The sequence below is a fragment of the Myotis myotis genome, unplaced genomic scaffold (assembly GCF_014108235.1).
Source record: "Myotis myotis isolate mMyoMyo1 unplaced genomic scaffold, mMyoMyo1.p scaffold_m19_p_14, whole genome shotgun sequence".
Lineage (NCBI taxonomy): Eukaryota > Metazoa > Chordata > Mammalia > Chiroptera > Vespertilionidae > Myotis > Myotis myotis.
In genome coordinates, this window is record NW_023416318.1 from 40,811,134 (window position 1) to 40,838,809 (window position 27,676).

General features: G+C 52.7%; 1 protein-coding gene across 1 annotated transcript; it reads right to left on the reverse strand.

Moving 5' to 3' along the window:
- Nucleotides 1-655: 655 nt before the first annotated feature.
- On the reverse strand, nucleotides 656-27,676 carry EHD3 (EH domain containing 3). The gene is made up of 6 exons (XM_036334961.1): nucleotides 26,724-27,676; nucleotides 16,720-16,896; nucleotides 11,144-11,241; nucleotides 4,532-4,944; nucleotides 3,706-3,870; nucleotides 656-1,328 (listed from the first exon to the last, which is right to left on the reverse strand). Exons 1-6 carry the CDS (start codon nucleotides 26,948-26,950, stop codon nucleotides 801-803), a joined length of 1,608 nt encoding a protein of 535 aa, XP_036190854.1. The 5' UTR covers nucleotides 26,951-27,676; the 3' UTR covers nucleotides 656-800.

Consider the following 27,676-nt stretch of genomic DNA (forward strand, 5'->3'; position numbering starts at 1 on the left):
CCTGGCATACAGGAGGGGCTGGGTAACCATGAGTCTGGGCATCCACATGTCAGAGGTCAGGTGGAAACAATAGGAACCTCACAAAATCTGCGGAATGAAGCCACCTCCAACTGGCTTTGAGGAGAGGATGACAAGGCAGCTCTCCTGCTTTCTTTCCTGCCAGCTTTCCGACTCTTCCCTCTCCCTGGGATTCTTTGAAATAAAGTGTTGCGGGGAGGAGGCTGTGTGTGTTTCAAAGCCAGACTTGACGAGGCAGATGGAGCCTGAGGCCGCAAGAAGGGAGTTCAGGGCCATGTCTCTTCAAGGCGGGGACCTGATTCCCGGGGACGCCTCTCCTCCCCGCCCCCTCCTTGCAGCAGCCCTTTTCCACACACCTCCCGGCCTCGGAGCAGCTTTCATATTAGGAAGCTAAAGACAGGGAGAAAGCTCAGAAAACAAAGTGAATTGTCTAGTAAGTGAAAAGTATTTCCATGTGTCCCGAGTCCAGGGAATGTGGAGGTGGGTGGGCCATGTGGGCGGTGAACTACCTGCCTCTGCAGGAGGAGGCGGGCCTCTGGGCAGGGGAAGACGGAAAGGAGAGAGGGATGGAGACGGAGGCTTGGGAGCTGGGACCCTGTGCTTCTGCCGATGCTGAGAACTTGTGTCTAGCCTGGAAACCTGAGGATGGCTGATCCCTCTCACCTGCTGTGCGGTTCTCCAGATCTGTGCCCGTGAGCGTGTGTGTGTGTGTGTGTGTGTGTGTGTGTGTCCGCCTCTCCCATCTCCTGTAACACCTGCCTGCTCTGAACCTCCTCCTCCCATCACTCGGCAACTTTCCTCTTGGATGGTGGCAGGAGGTGGGCGGGCAGCTCGTTGGGCAGCTCATGTCCCTCCAGCTTGACCTTGATGAGGTGGTTGGCCAGTGCGAACTCCTCGTCATCCAGCATGCCATCCTTGTCGATGTCCGCCAGCTTCCAGATCTTGCCCAGCATGCTGTTGGGCAGCTTGGAGCGCAACATCTCCTTTTTGGCATTGGCACCCGTGATCTTGCCGTCCACCGGTGACAGGGTATAGAAGATCTCGTCGTACATGGGCTTGTCCCTGGCCACGATCCACTCAGCATCACCGATGCCCTCCCCAGCCCCTTCCCCGTAGCCGTGCCCGAAGGGGCCATGCAGGGTGCCCTCGAATGCGCCACCTTTCACCATCGGGGCGGGCCGCTGCGACTCCTCCTGGCGCACCAGCACCATGAGCTGGGCAATGTCATGGGCCAGCATGTCATCCACCACCTCCAGCAGCTTGCTTTTCAGGGGCTGGAATTTGCTAAAGTCCTGGGCCTGCAGCTGGTCCTGGGGAGAGGAGGGAGAAAAGAAGGTGAGGCAGGAAGACAGTGGGAGGAATGCCTTCCTCTGAGGGGGAGGCTGTCTTCCACTAATGCTGGGATGCCCACAGCCCTTTGGCCTGAAGCCAGACTGAGACACATCAAAATCATAAAAGATATGAGAGAGGAGGAGGAAAGCAGGCACATTGTGTTGAGGTTGGGATTTTTCAGGAGAGAGTAGAACCGCTTCCGGGGCTGGGAAGGAGCGAGGTGGAGCTTGGGGGTCTCTCTACTTTAATAAGGTTACACTTGAAAACACAGAGTGCTTTTACTACATGGTCTTATTCGCTCCTCCAGTGCCCTTCTGAGGGAGGGAAATCACGTTTCATCCCCATTTAGGGAGGAAAAACTGAGGCCAACGCAGCTAAACACAAATCATAGTAAGAGCCCAGGGTTACCCCTAACCAGCTGTCCTTAATCAGGATGCTCCTCAGAATCACCGGGAGAGAGTTGTCACTGACTGGCTCCCCTCTCGAAGCTCCTGACACAGTAGACGCAGTGGGCACGCAGATTTTGCAACAGCTCCCCTCCGTGCCTCCCCACGACCCCCGCCACATGGTAAGAGACACTCGCTCCACTTTGCACCTTGTTGTGATTTTTTGAAAGGTCCTGAGTCTAGAACGCCCGGCTTCCCCTGGGCCTCAGGAGTGACGAGGTGAGAGCTCTCCGCTCCCGCCCTGGCTAGGCCACAGCAACCTCAGGACCCGGGGAAGAGGCCAGTGCACAGGGATAGGCTGGGGACAGGCACCTCGAGTTCCTGCAGAAAAATTCCACCAACACCCACAGCTACATTCCAAGAGCGAGTGTTAGCTTGGGCGTTTCTCAGCTCCCTTCAAGGACAGGCTGAACCAGGGCAGTGGGGGCTGGGAGGGGAGGAGGGCAGGGGATGACCAGCTGTTTTCCTGCCCTCGGGGCATGACCTCTCAAGGTCCCTCGGGTCTCTGTCCACAGCTAGGTGTGTTCGGTGGGTTCCCAATATCTTCCAGGGGCACAGTGGCTGCTCCCTCCCGCCCCCCCATACATTCCCCCAAAGGACAACCACTTACGTTATTGATCAGCATACCTAATAGCAGGAGATGGACTCATTTATGTTGTGAAAGAATCTCTCACATTAAAAAAGGGGTTGTATGGTCCCTTTCAAACATCAGCTTTCCAAATGCTTGATTATAGATCATTAAATTCTTAATGGAAAGAGAACCTAAAAGTTGACCATGTTCCAGGGCACAGTCGATTGAGACACAAGTGACGTTAAAGTAATTTCTGAAGTTAGTGACGGGCTTGCGGTAGGCGGTTATAGGAATGAATGGATACATGAACACATGTATATTTTGAATGTCTATTTTTTAAATCAGATAGGAAACTAAAAGTGAGACTCTAGGGAGTTCTGAAACCCCAGTCTTGAGCTGAGAAACTGGTTCCCAAGCTTAAGATCGAAGTCAGCAACAAGAGCAAAATCAATATCACTGCTACGTCTGCGGCTATTAGAGAATGTCTCTAATTCTCTGATTTTTAAAAACACCGTATTTTGATATAATACAGAGCCATGAGAAGTTGCAAAAATTACATGGATAGGTAAGTCCCTTTTGCTCATCACCCAGCTTCCCTGGTGGTAACATCTTACTTCATTTCAAGGGCGAGTCTGTGCTGGGCTCTGTACTGAGTACCTTATAAGTATTATCTCACGGATGCTCACAGCATCCATAGCTGAGCATGTCTGGGGCCTTGACTTACAGATGAACAGACAGAGGATCAGAGAGGATTCAGCTGGTATGGGGAGGTAGTTTCTTGCTTGGACTGTGGGGACAGCTCCTGGCTTTTCTGTTAGCAGCCCATGTGAACACTACACTCAGAAAACTGCAGGCAGTTAACTGCGAAGATTAGTTATCTTTGTATATTGCAATTTGCTAATCCATCAAAGGAGGATGAAAACGCCTTCTGCAGAGGGCTGATTTGGGGAATGACATGAGTCACCATGTGTGATGGTCCCTGGCTCGAGAGGGGCCTGTAGTGGGCTCCAAAGATGGCATGCTCCGGTGCAGACTTCTTCTCCATGGCCTATGTCCCCAGCCACTCCTATGTACTTGAGGGCCTGGAGAACCTTCATTAGGTGACTTGTCCTATTTCACAGGACGTGGTGGCTGTGACTAGGGAACTGGAGCTACAGATCCCAAACATCATGGGACACCCCTGTCCTACTAGGATCGCTGGGGCTCCACATTTCTCTCCAGCCCCAGATATGACACCTGCTAGGCCAGTGACAGCACCAGGAAGGACAGACCTAGGGCATCTCCTCCATACTCAGGCTGCTCACTACCCTTTGTCCTGGAGCCCCAGACCCTGGTTACCTGCATCCTCTTCAGGTTGGGAAAGTCCCCAGGCGAGATCTGGTGTTCCCTCTCGATCCGGCCGTAAATCTCAGCCAGGTTGTTCACCAGCTCCTTCTTCTTGTTGTCCTTCCCGAACATGGAGGGCATCTCCTTCTTCAGACAGCTGATGATGTAGGCATGGACCTGAGAAATGGGCAGAGAGAACGCTTCTGATCAAGACCTCGATCCATTCCTTCCTTCTTGGTGGCCCGCATCCATCTCTTCCCATAAACCCCTCCTTCTCCTGCTCCTACTTCCGAAATAATTTCTGTCCACCCTCTTGCTCTCACACTTCCTGCAGCACTGAGCTGTTTTTCTAGATCTCGGGAAAGGCGAGATTGTGGGGAGGTTAAGGTCAAGGCAATAGCAGGGATGGTAATACTGGAGATGATGCTGATGAGGAAGACAACAACAATAGCTAACATTTACTGAGCACTTGTGAGGACACAGGCATGGCAATAAAGGGTTTTACATTCTTATTCTACTCTATCCTCCAACCCTTTTATTTCACAGGTGAGGAAACAGGAGACAGAGGGCCTTGCTGGGGGTGGGATCAGTTTATAAACAGTGGAGTGGAGCTCCAATCTGGCCATCTGACCCCAGGGCCTGTGATCATATCAACCCCCTGTATCCTGCCCCCTGGCTGCCAGTGTGGGCATGGCTGAAGCTCATGACGCAGTAGCTACAGAACATGCTCACATGGGCAGGCAATGCTCAAGGTTGCAGGTAGCTCTTGCAGCTGACCTCGCTGCCCCCAAACACTTGGTGCCACCCATGCTGCCCATCCCCCCAAGGGCGGCCTCACCTTGGCCAGCCTGGCTCTCTTGATGAGGTCATTGAGCTTGCGCAGGGCAGCGTTTCGGGGCAGACTCTGAATGTCCTTGAACAGGTCCTGCTCCTCGGCCTCAAAGAGCTTCCGGTTGTCAGGGATGAGAAGGGGGTGGGACCAGAAGGAGCCGATGTAGACCCGGATCACCTCCGGGGTGTTCACTATCTTCCCCAGGGACCACATGAGAGCCCCGTACACCCGCATCAGCTGCTGTGTCTCGATCTGGTCGGCTTTGTTCAGCACCACCCGCATCTTGTCCTCGTGGTTCTTGAGGGCCTTGATGACTTCTGAGAACTCATCAGAGATGTCCAGCTTGTGGGCGTCAAAGAGCAGGATGATGCGGTCAACCCGCTCGGCGAACCACTCAAGGACAGCAGCAAAGTCATACCCTGCAGGCAGAGCGACAATCAGGGGGAGGGGCATTTGGGGCACAGGCTAGGGGTTTGGGGAGATGCACCAGGTGCAGGAGAAATAATACATCTTGGGAGTCAGATCTGGGTTCAAATTCTGATTCTTCCACTGTTTTTACTATTTGGCCTTGAGCAAGTTACTCGGTGTCTCCAAGTCAGTGCGTTTTCATCTATCAAAGGGCACACTGGTAGTACCTCATTAAGAGAACTATAAGGACTAAATACACTGAAAGCCCAGCATATAGTAGCTGCTCAATAAATGCTAAGTATTATTAGCACCATTAGTCCTATTTAGTCTTTTGATTCGGGGAAACTGGCCCTCTCCATCAAGGAGCAGGGCCTAGGAAAGTGCTTTGGGGGCCAGGCTCTGCCCAGTGACCAGGCAGGGATAGTATCAGTGCCACCTAGAAACAGTCACCCAGTGACTCATCCAGGACCACCCTGCTTGTAGGAGGCAGTGGTGGGGCACGGTACATAGCTCTCTAGCCCCAGATCCAGTGCTTGCTCCGGCTGGCAAGATGTTTACAGCTCAGCTTCATTTCACACTCACAGCGCCCTCTGAGGTAGGTGGGGTGAGGAGTATCATTGCCACTTTCCAGAGGAGGAAACAGGTTCAGAGATGAGGTGAGGGTTAAACAGCAGGCAAGGGGTGGGGCCCGGACTGCACCTGGCCAGCGGGTCCCTGTGCTCCCTGCACATGCCACGAGGACAGCAGTCCAGCACCTGGCCACATCCCTGTCTACCCGCTCTACCTTGCCCTGCCCTGCCCTGCCCTCCCCACTGCACAGGCCCAGCCAGCAGCTCCTACAGAGCCTGGGAGGCCTGTGCATTCCCGTTCCAGGTAGGCCTGCAGCCCGCAGCCAGCACCTGCTCCCCTGCCTGCGCCGCCCCAGGGATAGCTCCTGGCTATTTCTAATCGTCCCATGTGGCATAGCCTGGTACACTGGTTGCTCCCACCTCCCAAAGGCAGTCCTTCAGAACTGTGGGCAGGAAGGGGGCAGAGGGCTCAGAAAATCAGGGCAACCTCCAGGATGGGTGTTTAACCCTTTGTACACAATTAAATTCAAAATATTGTGGAGTGTGGAGATGGTTTCCGTTTTGGATGCATGGCAGTTAACTGGCTAATTGTGCCCTAGACTCGGCTTATGTACAGCCAGGAGTGGGAGCAGCTGAAAGGCGGGTGCCGGAGCCAATAAGGAAAAGGGCATGGGACTAGCTCTCCCATGTATTCACTGTGTGGCCTTGGGCAAGGCTGAACCTCAATTTTCTCAGCTATAAAATGGGGATAACAACTGACTAATGAGGGGTCAGTGGCAGAACTACGGCAACAGGATCCGACTGCAGAGGGAGGGGCTGTGCTGAGTCTGGAGGCTCTGCCCCAGTGCCTGGGTGGACAGGACACCAGTGACAGGCCCCCTTTCCCTCACTGGTCCCAGGAATGGCTCTCAGACCCATAACGAGAGCTTTAGAGCACCTGCGGCAGCCTGAGGCTCGTGACATAAGATATGGCTATGGGTGGGGGAGATTCGAGCCCCAAGAGACGGAGGGCGAAGCTGGCCTTCCTGGAATTGCTTACAGCAAGTCCGCTGGCTCCAAGAGACCTGGACTGCAGGCGCCCGGCCCAGAGTCTGGGCAGCCTGCAGGGACCCGGGCCTCTCCCCACGGCCCCTAGGCTCCAGCCGACTGGCAAGAGAGTATTCCTAAGTAATGCCAGGCAGGCGGAAATCAATGAGACAAACCCAATAAGCAAGGCAGCTCCTTAATGACCCACTGGCTTCCTTCGCAGTCTAAAGAGAAATGCAGGGGATAAGGCAGCACATTTGCCACGCAATCTCATTGATCCTCATAACTCTGCTGATGCCAGGGGTTAACAGGGCATGCACATCTTACAGGGAAGGGAGAGGGAACAGATATGTTAAGGGGCTGGCCCAAGCTCACACAGCCAGGTGGTGGCAAACTTGGGACTAGAACCCAGATCCTGGACTCTTGCCCACCTTCCCTTCTTGCTCAGAGTCATGTGCCAGGCTGAGCCCAGAAGGCTGAGCCCTCAGAACAGGCAGTTACTTATGGTCCTGCTCTGCCTCCCCCCAAATCTCTTTCAAGATTTAAAATAAAATAATGACAAGGCATCGATTTCTAAAAAGTGGGAAGAATTGAGATGACTACGGGGAACAAATGCCACACTGCATGCCTTCCAGAAGAAGCCTGCAGGCTGTCAGCAAGCCCTTTGGAAGGCATCGGGACTCTCCTGCTGCCCCATGTGAGGCCCAGGAGGCCCCTAAGTGCCAGTCCTGGTCCAGCAAGGTGTCAGGGACGGGCGAGGGCTGTGAGAGTCAGCCCAGACCCTCCAAGGTTCCCCAGGGGATGAGTCTGCCTTCATGCCTACTCCCCACCTCCATGAAAATGGGCTGAGAAGCCACTAGACTGGGAGTCAGGAGGCCGGAGTTCCCATTGCAGTGTTCAGATCTGGGCCAGGGGTTCACCTGCTGTAGAGCTGCTGAGCTCACCTGTGCAGGAAGGGGCTTACTGAGCGGGATGTGAGCTCCCTGTCCGGGGGGGTGGGGGTGGGTGGGTGTTGCTTTTGCAGGGTGGGGCCGGTGGGGATTTCTAGCTGAGCAGCCGGGAAACGCGGTTCCCCAGTGAGAGGACACTCAGGCTTCCGGGACCCACCCACTTCTGTTGCTTCCTTGCTCCTTCCCAGTAATGAGTCTGGGCCGGGCACATCCTGTCACTTCCCGGAATGCCTCCCTGCCCCTCTGCTGCCCACCTAGTGCGTCTCCATCCAGAGACAACTGCTGCGCGTGACCTCCCAGGCCCAGGTTCTGGGGTGCCCCCCGCGTTCTCCCACCCTGCAAGGCACCTACCCCCAGCCTGGGCAATGGGGCCACACCCTAAGCAAGGACCACACTTTGTCCACCTCTGGGCTGGGGTCCTCCTCCTCCTCCTGTGAAGCCTGAGGCCTGGGGAGCCCTTGGGAGCAGCTCACTTTCCACATGGGGCCCAGTGGAGGCTCTGCCAATGTCACAATGGCACCTTTTTTCTGGGAGACACAGCCCTGTGCCAGGCACGAGGCTTGGACGCAGCAAAATGTGGCCTGGATTTCAGGCTCCCCACACCCCTGAGCAGGGTTGGGGGTTCTGCCCTGCCCTGGGCTGGCTGAAGGGACGGAAGAAGTGCCTATCTGCCCTGTGACCAAACCCAGAGCTCTGAGGGCCCCAGACCACAGTCAGATAAAGTACGTTTGGTTCTATGTACACACTTGGGGTGTGTGTGTGTGTGCACATGTGTATATGAGTGTGGGTGTTTATGTGTGGATGTGTATATGAGTGTGGGTGTATATGAGTGTGGGTGTATATGAGTGTGGGTGTATATGAGTGTGGGTCTATGTGTGTGGATGTGTGTATATGACTGTAAGTGTATATGTATGTGGGTGCATATGAGTGTGGGTATATGAGTGTGGGTGCATATGAGTGTGGGTGTGTATATGAGTGTGGGTGTATATGTGTGTGTGGATGTGTGTATATGAGTGTGGGTGTATATGTGTGTGGGTGTATATGAGTGTGGATGTGTATATGAGTGTGGGTGTTTATGTGTGTGGGTGCACATGAGTGTGGATGTGTATATGAATGTGGGTATATATGTGTATGGATGGATGTATGAGTGTGGGTGTATATGTGTATGGATGTATGTATGAGTGTGGGTATATATGAGTGTGGGTGTATATGAGTGTGGATATATATGTGTGGGGGTGTGTGCATATGAGTGTGGATATATATGTGTATGTATGTACGTATGACTGTGGGTATATATGAGTGTGGGTGTATATGAGTGTGGATGTATATGTGTGTGGATGTGTGTATATGAGTGTGGATGTAGATGTGTGTGGGTGTGTGTATGAGTGTGGGTGTATATGTGTATGGATGTAGGTATGAGTGTGAGTATATATGAGTGTGGGAGTATATGAGTGTAGATGTACATGTGTGTGGATGTGTATATATGAGTGTGGATGTGTATATTTGTGTGGGTGTGTGTATATGAGTGTGGGTGTATATGAGTGTGGATGTACATGTGTGTGGATGTGTGTATATGAGCGTGCATGTTTCTGTGTGTAGGTATAAGCTGGAGCCTCCAGCTTCTACAGCTCTGTGAGGAAGGAGGAGGAGGGACTCTGCATACTGGAAACCCTCCTCATTTGGGGTCCCCTGACATCTGGGAGTGTGTGATCCTCCCTCCCCCGATTTCCTGGTCTCCTTGGAGAGCTGAGTCAGCACTGCCCAGGCTGACGATGCAGTGCTGCGGTCCAGCTCCCAGCTCCGGTTTCCACCACAGGCTGCTTTGCTAGCAGCTGCACTTGTAGTCTGGACGCGGGAGGGCAGCGAACAAACTGGCCTGGGCAGCACTCATGGGTCATCACTTCTCCCAGAGGTGGGGCTTAGTCACGTGAGATGGGAGAGGATAGGAAGATGGCCAAGCAGCCAATCTACACAGGGCAGCCGCTGAGGCCTGAAGATGAAGGCAGGAGAGAAGGCAGAGGGGTAGAGGAGGCCTGGAATGGGACAGGAGCTGAGGAAGGCAGGGATCCCCGAAGCAGGGCGGCCACCCACAGCTGCACAGGCTGTGCACCCACAGCTGCAGGGAGGCCATGCACACAGATGACCCTGGGGCTGCAGAGCGGTGGCCCTGGCTGGCAGGTCGGGGAAGGAGGGAGCGCTCTGAGATCCAGACCCAGAGCTGATGCCCATGTGTCCATGACCATCCGTGGACCTCACAAGGTCATACGATGGGTCATTACTCCTCGTTACACATGGGAACAGCGAGACCCAGGGGGACATGTGACCTGTTGAGAGTCGTGCAGGTTCTAAACCCCCATCTCTGAACTTGAGTCCAGCCTCCTTGGAAACCTCCAGACCCACCTGTCAGGCGGCACTGGCCTTGCAGGTGCAGGCCCACCCACCTTTAGGGATGGAAGTCTGGCTCTCTGGACCCACCTGGAGGAGACAGGCTGCCTGTGGGAATCAGTGCAGCCTGGGGGAGCGGGTGCTGGCCCTGGCAGGCCGTGACCAGGCGGAGGGGGTGTCCGAGCCCGGGCAGCCTGCAGAACACACCTGTCTGTCTGTCTGGTCGCAGAGCACAGGGGCTGAGGGAAGCGGACAGCCAGCTAAGGGATCAGGCGAGGCGAGAGTCCAGCCGCTGCCCAGGCCAAAGCCGTTCCTTCCCGGATGCTGACTGCCGAGTGCTGATTTGGCTCTAGCCCAGCTCCCAGCTCCGCTATCGGACGGGTGTGCCTTGTCTGCGCTTCTCGCCAGAGATACAGGGCACAGAGAGGGTAGGGCATCACCCGGGGCACACAGCACACTGTGGCTGGGGAGGCTGGGGGTGAGGAGCCGGGAGCAGTTGTTTTTAGCTTTAAACAGCATCGGTCTAGCTGTAAAAGGCAGTGATGATGATGGTGAGGATCTATAACACCTCATGCTAACTGGGCACTGCTATGTGCCAGGCAGAAGGCTCTTAATCTGTATTATTTCTTTTAATCCTCAAACAACCTATCCGGTACATAGAATTATTTCTCCCTACTTTACAGCTGAACCAACCAGAGCAAACAGACCTGCCCCAGTTCACGCCGCCAGGAGGTGGCAGAGGCAGGCTTGGAACCCTGGCAGTCTGACTCGAGTTCCAGCTCCTAACCACCCTGGGGGCGGCTCCCTCATGAGCGGTTACCCCCTTTTTGTCTGGAGTGAGCAGTTTTCAAAGTGCTCTCACATCCCAGCTCCCATTCCCAGGCCCAGAGCATGCTGTCCTCATGCTGTGGAGCTGGAGTTCTCTGCCTCGCCAGCCGCCCCTGCAGGGCTGCAAGCTCCGGGGCGGAGACTGCAGGGACTTCAGAAGCAACCAGGGTTCGGCCCGCGTTAGGTGTCGCTTGGAGCATGAATAACCTCGGTGAGGGAGGAAAGGCAGATACTGATGTCTCCCTTTTACAGAGGAGAAGACAGAGGCCAGCTATCTCCTGAGCCACAGTAGACCCACCCTTGTCCCCTGGCCACTGCCTCGGACCATCCCATACAGCACACAGGGCAGCACTGGCTCATCAGGGGACAGCAAGGCCCTGGAGGCCTCGCTCCTGGTATGGAAGCGAGAGAACATACCAGGAAGAACAGAGCACAGAGCCAGCCGACCCTACCTCGGCTGATCCTCTGCTTTTCCCCAGAGAGGATGCCCGGCGTGTCGATGATGCTGATGCTCTCCAGCACGGGGTTGGGCAGCTGGGCACACACGAACCTGCAAGGACGACAGGAGTCCGGGGTGAGCCACCGTCCTCTCATTGCCTCTCACACACCCTTGTTTCAGCCACATGCCCACCTTCCCTGCCCGGGGGCAGAGGTTCAGAAACCTGGCTGCTTTCCCATGCAGACGCCAAGCTCCAGGTCAGACTTAGCCCCAATGCTGGGCCCAAGACCTGCATGCTGAGGAAGCTCCCGGGGGATCCTGGGCAGCCAGGGCCCTACACTGTGACCCCTGCTGTCAGGGACACCAAGATGTCCAGAACTCGAGCCCTGCTCCCAGGGAACCCAGTCTGGTGAGGAGACGAGGCATTGCACGTGGCCAACCCGAGGGAGGCCAAGCGAAGGGTTGGGGAGATCCAAGGTGGAGAGATGGAGTCCAGGACAGCTCCTGGAGGAGGCGGCACTGGAACTGGCCTTGATGAAGGGGTCACACCACCCAGAAACATTTGTTTATGCCTCAAAGGGCTATCCAAATATCAATCTTTGCTATTAGGATAGCTGTCAAGCCTTATTCAAGGAAACATTTATAGTGTTACATCCTGGAGTCTCAACATACACGCTGGTAAACCTAACTTAGATCCTTCTTACTTCAGCCTTCTCTCTCATATGCCATTTTTGGTGGAAGCTAAAAAGGTGTCTTACTCTCCCACGTATATTATGTGATATGGCAGAGATGAAGAACACATGGGAAAAAAAGGGGGGGAGGGCTTCACAGAGGAGGCTGAACTTGAACTAAGACTTCAAAAGATAATCAGCATTTGCCAGGCAGATAAGAGTGCAGGCAGGAAGCCTGTGTGTGTGTGTGTGTGTGTGTGTGTGTGTGTGTGTGTGTGTGTGTGTGTGTATCAGTGGATGGGTAGTGGAGAGAAGACAGTACTCCAGACTGAGATAAGGGGTAACAGTGAGAACTCTCCAAAAATTCATCTGGAATAAAAAAAGACCTCGAATAGCTGCAGCAATCCTGAAAAAGACCAAAGTAGGTGGGATCTCAATACCAGATATCAAGATGTATTACAAAGCCACTGTTCTCAAAACTGCCTGGTACTGGCACAAGAATAGGCATATAGATCAATGGAATAGAATAGAGAGCCCAGAAATCGGCCCAAACCAATATGCTCAATTAATATTTGACAAAGGAGGCAAGAACATACAATGGAGCCAAGATAGTCTCTTCAATAAATGGTGCTGGGAAAATTGGACAGATATATGCAAGAAAATGAAACTAGACCACCAACTTACACCATACACAAAAATAAACTCAAAATGGATAAAGGACTTAAATGTACGACAGGAAACTATAAAAATTCTAGAAGAATCCAAAGGCAACAAAATCTCAGACATATGCCGAAGCAATTTCTTCACTGATACAGCTCCTAGGGCACTTGAAACTAAAGAGAAAATGAACAAATGGGACTACATCAAAATAAAAAGCTTCTGCACAGCAAAAGAAACCATCAACAAAACAACGAGAAAACCCACTGTGTGGGAAAACATATTTGCCAATGTCATATCCGATAAGGGCCTAATCTCCAAAATTTATAGGGAACTCATACAACTTAACAAAAGGAAGATAAACAATCCAATCAAAAAATGGGCAAAGGACCTAAATAGACACCTTTCAAAAGAGGACATTCAGAAAGCCAAGAGACATATGAAAACATGCTCAAAGTCACTAATCATCCGAGAGATGCAAATCAAAACAACAATGAGGTACCATCTCACACCTGTCAGAATGGCTATCATCAACAAATCAACAAACGACAAGTGCTGGAGAGGATGTGGAGAAAAAGGAACACTTGTGCACTGCTGGTGGGAATGCAGACTGGTGCAGCCACTATGGAAGACAGTATGGAGTTTCCTCAAAAAACTACAAATGGAACTCCCATTTGACCCTGTGATCCCACTTCTAGGAATATATCCCAAGAAACCAGAAACACCAATCAGAAAGGATATATGCACCCCTATGTTCATAGCAGCACAATTCACCATAGCTAAGATCTGGAAACAGCCTAAGTGCCCATCAGTAGATGAATGGATTAGAAAACTGTGGTACATCTACACGATGGAATACTATGCTGCTCTAAAAAGGAAGGAACTCTTACCATTTGCAACGTCATGGATGGAACTGGAGAGCATTATGCTAAGTGAAATAAGCCAGTCAATGAAGGAAAAATACCACATGATCTCACTCATTCATGGATAATAGAGACCATTATAAACTTTTGAACAATAATAGATACAGAGGCAGAGCTGCCTCAAACAGATTGTCAAACTGCAGCAGGAAGGCCGGGGAGGGTTGCGGGGCAGGAGGTAGGGGGGTAAGAGATCAACTAAAGGACTTGTATGCATGCATAGAAGCATAACCAGTGGACATAAGACATTGGGGGATAGGGGAGGCTAGGGGACTGTCTAGGGCGGGGGGATAAAATGGACACATATGTAATACCCTTTGTAATACTTTAAGCAATAAAAAAAAAAAAAAAAAAAAAAAAAAAAAAAAAGGGGTAACAGTGAAAGAGCAGTGTTATGGGTTGAATTTTGTCCCCCAAGGAGATCTGTTGAAGTCCTAACCCCCAGGGGGTCTAGAATGTGGCCTTATTTGGAATACGGTCTCTGTAGATGTAATTAGTTAAGTGAGATCATATTAGAGTAGCATAGGCCCCTAATCCAATAAAACTGGTGTCCTTTTTAAAATTAAGTTAGGGTAACACTGGTTAATAATATTATGTAAATCTCAGGTATAAAATTCTATAAAACAACACTCTATAAGATAAGAGAACACATGTGAAGACAGACATGCACAGAGGGAAGACGCAGAGGTTGGAATCATGCTTCTACTAACAGGAATACCTGGGCAATCAGAAGAGGGAAGAAGCAAGAGAGGATGCTCCTCTAGAATCTTCTGAGGGAGCATGGCCCTGCCATACCTTGGTTTCAGCTCTGGCCTCCAGAACTATGAGATAACACATTTCTGTTGCTTTAAGGCACTGAGTAGCAGCCCCAGGTAACTAATAGAAGTAGGTGCAAACACAGCACAGAAATGAGAGAGAGTGTGCACCATTCTTGTGGGTACACATCACTGAGGCGAGGACAGGAAGGCTGGAGTGGCCAGAGATGAAGCTAGACAGGGAGGAGGCGGGAGGCCAGATCACAAAGGGCCTTACATTAAAATTTTGGATTTTATACTGAAGGCAGCAGAAACCCATTGGAATGCTTTAAGCCAAAGAATGACATGATCAGATATGATGGTTGTCAGCATGTCCAGTTCAGTTCCACAAATATTTATGGAGTGTCTGCTACATGCCTGGCACTATCCCAGATAAGGGGGGTAGAACAGGAAGTGACACGGCCCCTGTCCTGTCGAGGCCCATGTTGTCCATTACACCTGAGACCCAGCCACATTCTGCTCCTAGGGTTCTATGGCACACACCAGTGTTCTACAATACATCCCCCATCTTGCTGAAGCTAGTTTGAGCTGGGTTTCTGTCATTTGGTATTTGGGGCCAGGACTGTGGCTGAGGCTAAATCCAGGCCAAGCATATGGAGTAAGAAGGGCAGGGGGGTGATGATGGGCCAACTAAGGGTGACAGCAAGTCATCAGGGCCAGAGAAAAAGGGGACACAGAGGAGACTGGATGCAGAGGGCCTGTTCAGGGAGGCAGGAGGAGCGGGGATGGTGGTCAAGAGAGACAAATACCAAAGAGGTAATGTAAGGGTGGAAAGAGGCCCTGCTTATGATCACTAAGAGGTCACGGTGACCTTCACACAAGCAGCTGTGGTAGGGTGAAGCTACATTCCACAGGCTGGGGGACAGGAAGACACGAGGAGATGAAGCCAAGAAACTTGGCTGTGAGGAGAGAGAGAGAGAGAGAGAGAGAGAGAGAGAGAGAGAGAGAGAGAGAGAGAGAGACCTGCTGTAGGGTTTTCAAGAGGAGATTTTCGTGTGAAGGGAAGGAGCCAAGGCAGGGTGAAGTGGTCAGAAGGAGAAGCAGTCACTGATGGGGAGGGTCCCTGAGAAGATGTCCCGTAGCCCAGGGCATGATGTGGCAGGAGTTAGACCTTGTGAGGACAAGAGAAGCCACAGCTCTCTACGCCCCGGGTGGAGGAAGTGAGGACAAAGGCAGATGAACTTGTTTATGGGTAGACTGAACAAACGAGTGAATCTGGGTACACATCACTGGTTCCCATTCTCTCTAGAAGGGAAGGGAGGCCAAATGCTATAAGAAGGAGGTGAGGTGATTGGAGAAGGGCAGGGATTTGACGAGGGACAAGATGTAGGCTGCTGTAGGTTGGCTGAGGGGCACAGAGATGGGCACCCAAGGTCTGGGGTGCAGCCTCCTGTGAGTAGCTGCAGTGAAACTGCCCCCCTCTCCTGTTGCCCTTGCCATGGACATGCCTGGCAGATCCCCAGCCCATGGTCAGAAAAGCACGAAGCTTCTCCAGTTCTGGTCACAGGGCTCCTGCACTAAGCCACATTCTTTCATTCCCCTCTGGGTGGAATGTTGTTTGCCTGGAATGTTGGTTGTTTTTTTGTTTTTTGTTTTTATACTTTCAGTGTCACCTCACTCATCTTTGATCACCCATGTCAAATGCCAACTTCCCATAAGACCATCTCAGTGCTCTTGCCTCGAAGGAGGGTATTAGTATTATCCTATTTCACAGATGAGAAAAGTGAGATACAGAGAAGTTAGGTAATTTGTCTGAGATCTATGGTGCTACTTGGTAAGATTTGAACCCAGGTCTGTCTGAAGCCAAAGCCTATAGTCTTTCCCTCTCCTCTAAATACCTCCAATTAGGGAAAGTAGTTAAAAAATTTCCAGTGCAATACTCATGCAAACATGTGGTGTGGGTTTATAGAAAAAGTGCAATCAGGGGATCAGGTTAAGCAGAAACAGGAAGACCTGGATCAGCCTACCAAGCATTCCCTAGAGCTTTTTCACTCAAATCATCACAACAACTCTGGTGTCTGTAGGCTTTTACCTGTGACCTGTCCAAGGACACACAATGAGGTTAGGAGGAAAGTCAGTGCTCAAACTCAGGACTTCCACCTTAAGTCCAGAGTTCGTTCCACCAAGGGAAAACAATGTCCAGGAACAGAGAAAAACCTTCCTCTGCCTCCTTCCACTTGGATGCACATCCCTTTGGCAGCACAGGCAAAGGCTGGGAGTGCTCTCTGCTCTTACTGGCAGGAGGTGCAGATATGGGGTGGGGGTGGGGTGTGTGTGTGTGTGTGTGATTCACCTTGCGGTACCCTTCCCTGCACCTTGACCAGGAGGAGGCAGCCTAGCGTTTGCAGCTCCCACATCCCTACTCTATAGGGACTGGCTCAGTTACATTCTGAGCAAGGAAGGAACAATCAAGAGAGCCTTTAGGTATGGGAAAGGCACCACGCCCCCCAAGACCCAGCCCTGTGCTTTCCCTTCTCATACTCCAAGAAGAAGAAAAGTCAGTGTGTATAGCCCCTCTGCACTCACCTGTTCAAGAAGGCATTGCCAAAGGCGTTGAGTTTCCGGAAGGGTTTCTTAGGATCCACCACCAGAGCGTTCCCAGGGATGACCCCCTCCACCTCACCCTGCATCACTGCAATGAAGGAGTCGGTGGTCGGCTCGGGCCCAATCCTCATGCCTGGAAAATCCTGTTCCAGCAGGTACCTGGCAGAGGGAGCACAGTCATAAAGCAGGGATGCTGCTGGTAGATCAACACTGAGCATCTACCACAAGGCAGGATGGAAGGGCAAGGTCCAGAGCCACGAGATTTCTCAGCAGGGAGATGACTGCCGGGCAGGGTTTCAAAGACGTGGGGGAGGAGGTGGGATTACAACTGAACTTAAAATACCAAATCTGTTCTTGGTTCTTACCTTTTCCTCTCCCTGAGTCAGTAGGGGAAAAAATGCAAGGTTTGGGCTCGGGGCTGGAGCATGGGTGGACAGTGATTGCTGCACAGAGCATGGCAGACTTTACAACTGAAGGTAACCTGCTGGCGGATCTGCATAAAGACTTGGTTAGAATTAGAGCATCCATGGACTCTGCCAGCTTTCCACGGGTCATTATTTATTTATCTGGTTAGTCAGTCCTTTAATAGAAAACTAGCTCATACATGAGACAAAAATACAGCCAGTGTGCCTGACCGGCGTGGCTCAGCGGTTGAGCATCGACCTATGAACCAGGAGGTCACTGTTCAATTCCTGGTCCAGGGCACATGCCCAGGTTACGGGCTCGATCCCCGGTGGGGGCGAGGGGGGTGTGCAGGAGGCAGCCGATCAATGACTCTCTCTCATCATTGATGCTTCTATCTCTCTCTCCCTCTCCTTTCCTCTCTGAAATCAGTAAAAATAAAAAAATACAGCCAGTGTGACAGCTACATTATGAAAAGTGGGTCTCCATTCCCTCTGGACTTTTGGTCCACTCTCTAGGTGCCAGGCCCCTTCCTTCGCTCTTCTCCTGGCCAGAGCAGTGACAGCCCAAGGCCATGCCCCTCTAAACAGCCCCCTTTAGAAGTCAAAAGCAAAGGTACAGGATGAGCCAGAGAACGAAGAGAACAGCTCCTAAAGACAACCAAGTCCTTCAGAAGAAGCTCAGAACAGCTTTGGGCCCAAATAGCATGAGGCTGGATTCAGGGGAGGAGCCCAGAACTGCCTCCGGTTGGGACTGACCAGAGGAGAGTCCCAGGGGCATCTTCCAAGACCATGATGGACGAGGAGCTACGGGTGTATGACCAACAAACACAGACTCTGGGGGAACCTTCACTGTGCTGAGAACCTCCTGAACTTCGAGGGCCCCCAGGAGAAGAGAGGTAGAATCAGAGACTGTTAGTTGGGAGGGGAACATGGAGACCTCCTGGACCAGCGGTCCTCACACCGGCTTCACAGCTGAGCTACCTCAGAGCTCTAGCTAAGGTGCCTGGTCCCCACCCCCGGAGGTTCTAACCCATTCACTCAGAGGTGGGGCCCTAGCCACTGGTGCTTTTTAGGAGCTCCCCAGGTGACCCTAATGTGCAGCTGGGGTTGACAGCACTCCCATTTTACTGATAAGACCACTGATACTCCATAGCATTTCCACATGCCAGGCATCACACCAATCATTTTGGGAACATTATCTCCTTTGGGTCTCACAGCAGCCCTCTAGGTAGGTATTGAAGAAATGGAGGCCTGGGAGGGGTATGCGACTTTCTCCAAGTTAAATAGCTAATAGTAAGAGCTGAAACCCAGACCGAAATCAATCTAACACCAAATCCTTTGCTCTTCAACTGCCTTCTACCCTGAGGAAGTCACTGCAGAGAGACCTGATCCAGGCCCCACCGAAGGTCAGGCAGAGCTGGGACCAGAGGCCATGTCTCCACGGCCCAAGTGCTCTGCCCATCCCATGCCTCCCCAGGTGGGCCTGCAGCAGTGGTCCTGCTCTGCTCACAGGGTGGTGGCCAGGGAGACACGCTGGGGTTTCTTCCGGCTCATGGGTCCCCTGCCAGTGCCTCCGAGAAGGGTTCGGAACTGTTACATGACTCTGTGGTTCAGGCAGTTTAAGTCGGTTGCTATGGGTCATCCCCAGGGAGCTAGCAGAGAAGCTGGTGCCCAGAAGGCTCCCCCTCCACCCGCTGCCTGCACACACCGGAGGGTTTAGGTGGCCTGGGGAAGCCCTTCATCTCCCTCCAGCATCCCAGCCTGACAATCTGGGTGTGAAGCAGGATTTCCTCCATCAGAGGACCATTGTGAAATCTGGCACTGCGGCTATGAATGAGGAGACTTCCAACAGCTGCACACTGGGCGAGCGCTTCCTGCTTTCTCAATGTGCCTCCTCCTCCAGGCCCTCAGGGGAGAGGCAGGGAATCTCAGCAGCCTGGGGCCAGCAGGCCTGGTTTTTGAACCAGGAGGGACATGCCTTTCAGAAGGCACTGGGCCTCTATGAACCTCAGTACCTCCCTCTATAACACGGGAGGTGATAGTTCCAATGTATCAAGCACCTGTGATGTGCCAAGCACTGTTCTAGATTTTCTATGGATTATCTCATTTCATCTTTACATCTACTCTGAGGTGAGTACTATGACCCTTTGGTCACATAGGCCTAATAAGAAAGCCCACCTCTTAGGGTGTTCTGAGGGTTAAACTAGTTACAGTCCTTCAGCACTTAACCCAGTGCCTGGCACCAGATTTATCATTCCATTTTAAAGAGCGGGAGACAGAGGTTAGACAGTTTGCCTCAGGTCATGCCACCGGTAAATAGCTGAGCTCGGATTTGAACCTGTCACGTGGATTTGAGAATTTATGTTCCTAACCACCACCGTTACTATCTCCTTTCCTGCCGTAGGTCTCCTCTTGACCAGGAAATGCAAAAAGGCTGAGCCCCACATGGGACTAGAATGAGGAAGGGGACAAGAAGGCCACGAAGGGATATGGCTTGGCAGGAGGCTGTCCAGGGCCCAGGCCATGGGAGAAAGGTAGGCTCTGGGTCCCACAAACCCAGCGATGTACTCACCTCCATACACGCCTGCCCTAGGGGTTCTCAGCGAGGCCTCCATGAGTGACGCGTGGCAGGCAAAAGCTGTTGCTATCAAGTGACCAGAGCAGGCCCCAGGCCCACTGGCTCTCAAAGGACATTCTTGGGACTTAAAAATAGTAAAGCCAGATTTCCCTGGGAAGACGTTTCATGAGAACCAACACCATGCCAGGGGAACCCCATCCATTCTGTCTGTGTGCCAGGAGCCACTGCCCCATGAGCACGTGGGTGAGAAGCCCTAAGCGGAGCCCAGTAGTGGGGTGGCAGGTGTGAGTTCTGAGGCAGGAGGGGGTGGTGGGTGACCAAAGGCTCGAGGGAAAGCCGACATAGACAGAAGTGGGAAGAAGCAATTCTGAGGCAGCTTTGAGAACACTCAGACTGAACAGGGCCAAATGGCAGTGATGGAGGATCCTGCTGACCCAGGCGGCTCAGATTCCATCCCTGAGAGACGTGCTGTGAGATCAGATGATCAAAGGGTGACTTCCCAGCATGACAGGGCCACTTCCCGGGATGAGCCCGAGCCCCAGCCTGAGTCTGTCTGAGCCAAAGACAGGAGGCTGGGCCGGCTGTCCTGCCCTTGTGGCTAAACCCACATGAGCCCAAACTTGCTGACCACACAAGGGCCTGAAGGAACACAGAGTCCAGAAAAGTCACCAGCACATCCAGGGACACAGTGGGGCCGGGCAGAGAACCGGAGCTGGGTAAATTCTCAGGAACATTTGGGTATGGCTTGCAGCACCGAGAGCCCCCTTCACAAAGCCTCCACTGTGTCCGGAAAGGACAACCTATTGAGGGATCTCATCACTGCTGCTCTGTGGGAAGTGATACAAATCGCCTCTGTTGCCAGGCGCAACCATTCCCACGGCAGCAGACACAAAGCCAAGTGAATTCAAGCCTGGGTGGGAACGGCGGAGACCAGGACGTCAAGGGTAAGGAGGGGCTGCTGAGTGGCAGGTGCGGTTCTGGGACCTTTACCCAAATTATTCCACTGAATCGATCCTACAAGCACTGTGGGGTGGCAGCATTATTTCAGTTTTGCAGTGGAGTCAATTGAGATATAGGTTGCCCAAGTTCATGGCCAAAGGAAAATATTTAGCAATGGTAAGAGCTACGATGTTGGTGCGCTGTGCCCTCCCCCACCCCTTCCATGCCATCCCCCCGCCATCGAATGAAAAACAAGTAAATACTAAAACCATAAAATAGGTGTATGGAAGTCCTACACAAGGCTGATTTTTTTTTTCTATGAGAACCACTTTTCTGTACGTTTTGATTCAGTAAATTATTTCATGGCATTTTCCTCGTGTGTGTGTGTGTGTGTGTGTGTGTGTGTGTGTGTGTGTCCTGCTTGCCTGGCACTCTAAGCATGCGGTCTGCTTTAGTGGTGACCTAAGCACCCAGGGAGAGGCGTGGAGCCAAGACTCTTAACGCAGTCTGCACCCAAAGTACCCCTCTCCAGAGCAGTGGGCCCGACCTCGGCTGGGCTGCCGCTGGGCCGGGGCCAGGGCGGGAACAGAGGGGCGGGCTCCGCAAACATGCTGCCGTGGGCTGGGCCCTCCGCCTCGGCTCAGCCCAGAAGGCACCTTCCTGGGTGGCTCCTCCATCATAGATAGGACCTTAGACACATCACCCAACAGCCCAGTGGCTCAGTTTCCCTGGTTTATAAAAAAGGGGATAATCCTTGGTTTCTAACTCGCCAAAGGGACGGCTTGAAGGTTTTGATAGGACACCCATGAGTTTGGGAAAAACAAAGGCTACCCCAGACATTTGCTCACATTGCAAGAGACAATAATTAGAGGAAACAAACGGCTCATTGATGCCTCTAAGTACTCAGCGCATTTCCACAGTGTCTCCGTCTCCAAATCCAGTCCCGATGCCGCCTCAGCGAGGCCTTAACTGATTCATGCCGTCATCCCAACCCTGACTTACACCCTTCCCAGAAAATCACATAGCTGTTAATTTGCATATCTTTAGTAGACTCTGAAGGCACATATCACTTTCTGCCTTGTACCATAGGTGTTTGTGTTATAGATCTGAATCTTTGGTCTGTCTTGCCTATGGACACAGACAATAGGATGGTGAAGGCCTGGGATGGGGTGGGAACCAGGTGGAAGGGGCAATGGGGGGAGAAAGGGGGCACATCTATAATACTCTCAAACATTTTAAAGATTTTTTAAAAAATTAAAACGAAAAATAAAATTAAACGGAGTCCCAACAATCATACTTGCCCTGTCAGCCTCAGGGGTTTTTAGGGAGACTGTAAAGCACCCCAGAGACACAAAATGAGGGAGTAGGTGGGGGAGACCCCTGATGGTGCAGTTGAGGTCTGAGTCAGCTCTGTGCTCCTCAGAGCAGAGCAGCCACCACTATCCCTGGGGCACAGCAGCCTTTGCCACTGGGTGAGGTGACCCCAGCACAAAGACAGGTGGCCACACTGCCAAACCTCCTGCTCCCCTCCCCTTGCCCACCCACTCCCCAGCACTGTGGCTCAGGCCCCTCTTCCAACTCTTCCTGCACACCCCCCCCTCCCACCCCCTCATCCTGGCTGTGGGAGGGGCCAACAAGGGCTTCCCCCACCTCCTGAGGGCCAGCCTCTAAGCCTCTGGTTAGAGAATCTGCTAGAAAGAGGAGAGGGAATGATAAAGCCCCAAGCAGAGTGCCTGCAAAGGAACGAGCTACATTGGTCCTTTCCCCCTTCTAACCCCGAGCAACCCTCGGAGGCAGCTGTTACGATTCACACGATAGAGGTGAGGAAACAGGAGGGATAGATCTTGCTAACAAGGCCTCTTGTTGGTGTCCGCTGGAGCCCAGGTTCTGCTGAGCAGGCCGTGTTCTACCCATGGTCTGGCCTCCTTGCCAATGCTGACGGGGTGGAGCCCCTTCTCCAGGGTCCTCCTCCTCCCAGGCAGCGCTCCTCCTGATGCCGTCCACACACCTGACTTCCAAGACGGATCTTCAACGACCTGGGGCAGGCGGACCCTGCCCCACTTAGGGCCCAGCAGATCCGAGCCCTGACAGAAAAAGGATGTCCACTGAGCTCAGGGTGGACAGGACAGAGGTGTTGCAGGGACTGTGCCTGGTGGGATAGACCTGGCAGAGGTCAGTGGGTCTACCTGGAAGGGGGTGGGATGGTGATGCTATAATGTACTGGGTGAGGCCTAGGCGGTGGGGATGGAGCAGCCACAGGTAAAGGCTGAGTCACTTTTGAGGAGGATTCAAACATCCCCCTGAAGAAGTGGGAGAGGTTGAAAGGGTCAGTTAGTAGCAGCTCCCACTGCGTGCTCATACTTCAGAGTCCAAGTCATGTTGTAGAAGGGCCACCTGAGCCTTGAGATCAGCCCAGACCTCCCTGTGCAGACACAGGCAGCTTGGCCCTGGGAGCCCTAGGCCTGATCCCCGACCCCCAATCCTCTATTTGGCCTCCCTTATGGCCCCTGAGAGCGCTGGGCTTTCCCGCAGCCCTTGGACCAGCCGGCTAGTCACCTCTGTGACCAGGGGGCCAGATGGGGCAAGGGAGGAGGGATTCGAGGCTGCCTGCCAGGGGAAGGAAGAGCGAAGGGAGAAAAACAGCAGAGGCAGGGAAAGGCTGCCAGGCCCGAGGGACACAGAGCTACTGTACTCCGAGGAGGCAGCCTGTGTTGGAGGGAGCAGCCACCAGGCCAATTTATTGTTTATTTTATTACTCTGGGTTGCCGGGCCGTAGGCCAGAGAAGTTATTTCAGGCAGAGATCATAGCCCATTAATTAGTTGTTAGAAGAATGCCCTTTTCTGCGTGTTCTTCCTGAGAAAAGAAATAAACCCTGCGGCAAGTACATATAACTGAAAGTGGGTGGGCACTCCGGCGGCAAAGGCCCGGGGCTGGGAATGAAGAGGCAAGTCTCTATTCTGGAGAGAAAGGTCCCTCACAGGCTCAGCCTGGGATGGAGGGGAGAAGCGTGGTATCCAAGACAGGAAGCAAGGATGGGGAGGACGGAGAGGCCAGGGCACCCTGAGAATCTACGCCCCGCACACCTTCCTACCCCAGTGCAGCCTGGGAGAGGGGTGCTCTCCTCTTGGAGAGCAATTCAGCAACAGGACTCTGAATAGCAAAATTGAAAGTAAAAGAATAAGTAAATAAAATAAATAAACAGAAACAACGCTGCACAACCTTTGGCCTAGTGACTTCGCTTCTGGGAATCTCTGAGAAAACAGTCAGTGTGTGGAAAAATATTACCCACAACAATATTCAGAGTGATACTGCAATAGCAGAAAAATCAGAAACATCCTAAGACATTCAAAAGAAGTAGACTGGAGCTGTGAATAATTGCATACACATACAGCGAAATAGCACAAGGCTCTCAAAAAGAATGCTTACAAAGATTTTTAAACTTACATGAGAAATGCTCGTGCTGTAAGCAAAACAAATCAGAATACAAAATTACATTATGAATGATCTTAACCGTGTGATAAAATAGCTAACCATACTGGAAATATGTATATATTTATATACATGTGAATGATATCTAAAATGGTTTCCCTGGAGTTGTGGGATTATGGGTGATCTTTCTTCTTCTTCCGTACATCCATTCTCTGCATTTTCCAATTTAAAGAAAATAACTGTTCAGTGGATTTAATGACAAGGAAGGAAAACATGCAATTTGGTTTGGGAAGGCGTCCCTGTGCTGTAAGCCCTCCTTCCTGCCCTGCTGGCCCACTCTCCCCCAAGGGGAGGCGGCTTTTGATGCATGAGCTAAATTCAGTTACTGACATGAGTGGGGAGAGAGAACTCTTGTACTTGGAGGATAAGAAAGCGGAGGGATCTGCCCCTCCCGGCCTTCCTGTTTCCCTCAGATAATGAATAATCTATGGTAGCTCGACCCTGCCACTTTCTTAGACCCAGTTAACAGCCAGCATGACTCAGGCGAAACCAGGAGAGAGTCTCAGGCAGAGGCCCTTAAACCTATCTGCTGCTTAGAGATCCAGCACCCTAGGGACACCTGCCTTTCCCCACTTTCCCTCCTATTCTGCAAACATATACAGGGAACCTACCGTGGCAGAGACCCCAGGAGAGGCCCAGGAGCTAAGGCACGGTTGTGTGTGCTGCTGTTACGGGAAAGAGAAGCTCTAAAGAACCAAGGTGTGTCCAGAGGGCCAGAGAAAGCTCTTCAAAGGCAGGAGCCATCTATAAACGGCCAGGACTTCCCGTGGGGGCATAATACAGGCCAGAGAAAGGACACAGGTTAAAAGGAATTGTGCACAGAACCCAGGTACCTCTCGAGTGTATTTGGCAGCAATGGGTATGTAATAAAGTAAAGGAAATGGGTTAGATCAAAACCCTCGCCCTGAAGTCCACGGTGGTCCTCGGGCCCACAAGATTATGTATACATTTGTGATGTATGTGTATTTTTTTCTAAAGATAAGTGCAGCTTTCATCAGATTTTCAAAGGAGGAACTAACTTTTAAAAAGTCAAGAAGCAATGGGTTCAATTCATAGCGAAGGGTCCTTGTAGTTCCAACAATATAAGATCCAAAAGCCAACCGGCCCACCCACCTATCCCCCTCCCCCACCTGGGTACCAAACTTGTTCAGAAATCACTCAGTCTCTCCAAGCTGCTGGGCCCAAGGCTATCCGCCTACCCAAGGGCAAACTTGATCTGGTGGTCTATTCAGACACAACTTGTTAGTGTGGGGCACGCGCAGCTTACAGAAAGCGTGTGTTATGGAAGTTTACTGTTAAGAGAACATTTGTATCTGGAGAATCAGTAACCAGACTGTTCCTGTTGCTGCTTTTCTTGCCAATCAAAGACCAGAGCTGAGTGTTGCAGGTGCTCAGTCAAGGAAACAAGTGCACCCGCTTTAAACCTGGCAGAGATGAGCACCGCTGACTTTCGGAGGCCACGGGACCCATCGCTACGCTGTAGGAGCCTGCCTCTCAACACAGAGGACCAGAAGCACCAAGAGCTTGGCCAGGGCTGTAGATGAGGCCAAGGAAAATGGCTGGCCTTGAAGGATGTGGGGCCTGAGGACTGGAGAGAAGCCTGTTGTCTAAAGATAAGAAGGATTCTCATCCCTCTAGTGGCCCATATGCGGACCTCTCTGAATGCAAGGTGGACACGTTGACTTCTGGCAGATCTCTCCAGCCCAAGGACTCAGTAATTCAAGAGAATGGATGACTCACCCTCAAAGTTACAGGCATTTGGCCAAGCGTCTCCTTCCATGGGTCCAGGACCAGCATCCTACCTTGGCCTCCCCCCAGGGAGATGCCTCTGGACAGTGCATCTAACCTCTCCATGCCTCAGTTACCTCACCCGCTAAGCTGGATGAGACAATCATCAATATCCCTTCCTCCTCTAAAAGACTTTAATATTATTACCGAGCCATTAAGACCAAACAAGGGAAAAGATTTTCAAACACAACATGCTCTTTCTGGATACTGCTTCTGTCCAGTCTCCAAGAGATACATGTCGGAGCTCTGCTCCACGAAGGGAAACGATAAGAGGACAGGCGGTGCTGCGAGGCAGGGGAGCCACAGGGTCCCCAGCCCACCTCTTCAGCTGTGACTGTAAAGCCCCTACGTGAATGGCTGAAGCCTTTAAAAGGCAAGGGAAATGGAAGTGGCCATAAAGGGCATGTCCCTAAAAAGTGAGGGTGTAAGATACTCCCACACGGGACTCTTGGGATAAGGGATTTCTCACTCGTGCCTCCTGGGCCTTGGTTTCACCATCCATAAAATGGGAAGAACAAGATGGCTCTGGTTTTTAACATTTCAAACTGACCGCTTGAGCCAGGGCTCTAAGTACAGTGGAGAGGCATGAGGTAGGAGGGGGTGGGGGACCAGCAGTGAAATGGTGGGGTAGGCTTTGGACACATGTGCATGCAAAGATTTCTTCCGAGTCCTGGAGAGAAGACAGTACTCAGCCTGGAGGGGGCACCAGGAGTGAATGGAAGGCCTAAGCGCTGGGGGCAGGGTGGGGCTGCCGGGGTGGGGGGTGGGGGGTCCTGGGCTGGCTCACCTGATGAAAGTGGTCTTCCCAGTGGAGTACTGGCCCACCAGTAAGACCATGGGCTTGTTGTCAAAATCGGCATCCTCCAGGGCGGGCGAGTGAAACTCGTGGAAGCGGTAATGCTCTTCCAGGGGCAGCAGCTTGCTCTTGTAGAGTTTCTTAAGCCCCTCGCTCACCGTCTGGAAGACCTCGGGGTCCTTCCTCCGGCGGTCGTCGGTACCCAGCCAGCTGAACATCGCGGCGGCTGCTCACCCCCTGCGCGCAGCCCAGCGGGAGGGCGCGGAGCCCCGCGTCCGGTGCCCTTGGCTCCTCGGGGGAAAACGCCTCGCAGGGCGGGCCCGCTGGGCTCGGAACCGCGCCGCCGCCTCACCCGAGCGCGGGGCTCAGCCTCACCATGACCGGGGCGCGCGGCTCGGAGGTCCCCGGAGCAACGCCGCGGGGCGGAGAACGCGCTCTTTCCAAGCTCCTGGGACCAAGCCCAGCGCCAGCTTCATCCAGCGACCAAGGCCGGAGGGCGGGAGGGAGAGAAGAAAGATCGGGGCTGGGCGGGAGGGTCGCGATCTTGGATATTAAAGTCAAACCTGTAATTGAACTGCCAGATGCCGGGGTCCGGGGTCTCCCCCCAGACCGCTCCTGCTCGGACACGGGCGCAGCTAGGGGATGCTTCGGCTGCGCTCCTGCCCAGCCCAGTCGCTGGGGGGGGGAAGCGGCGGCGCTCCAGCCCGCGGTCAGCTCGGCGTCCGCAGCCCCAGGCGCCGGTTTAAATGCCAGCGGTGCAGGAAGCGGGCTCCCGGAGGAAGTCCCCGAGTACTGGCAAGGCCGGCCCGGCCGGCGGGTCCCGGCGAGGAGAAGCTGAGCTGGGCGCAGCCATGTTTGTGGGCAGATGCTCCGCTGGGGACCCGCGGCTGCTGCCTGGGAAGCCAGGGATGCTGAATCCTGTGGGAAGGCGCCGGTATTTCAGT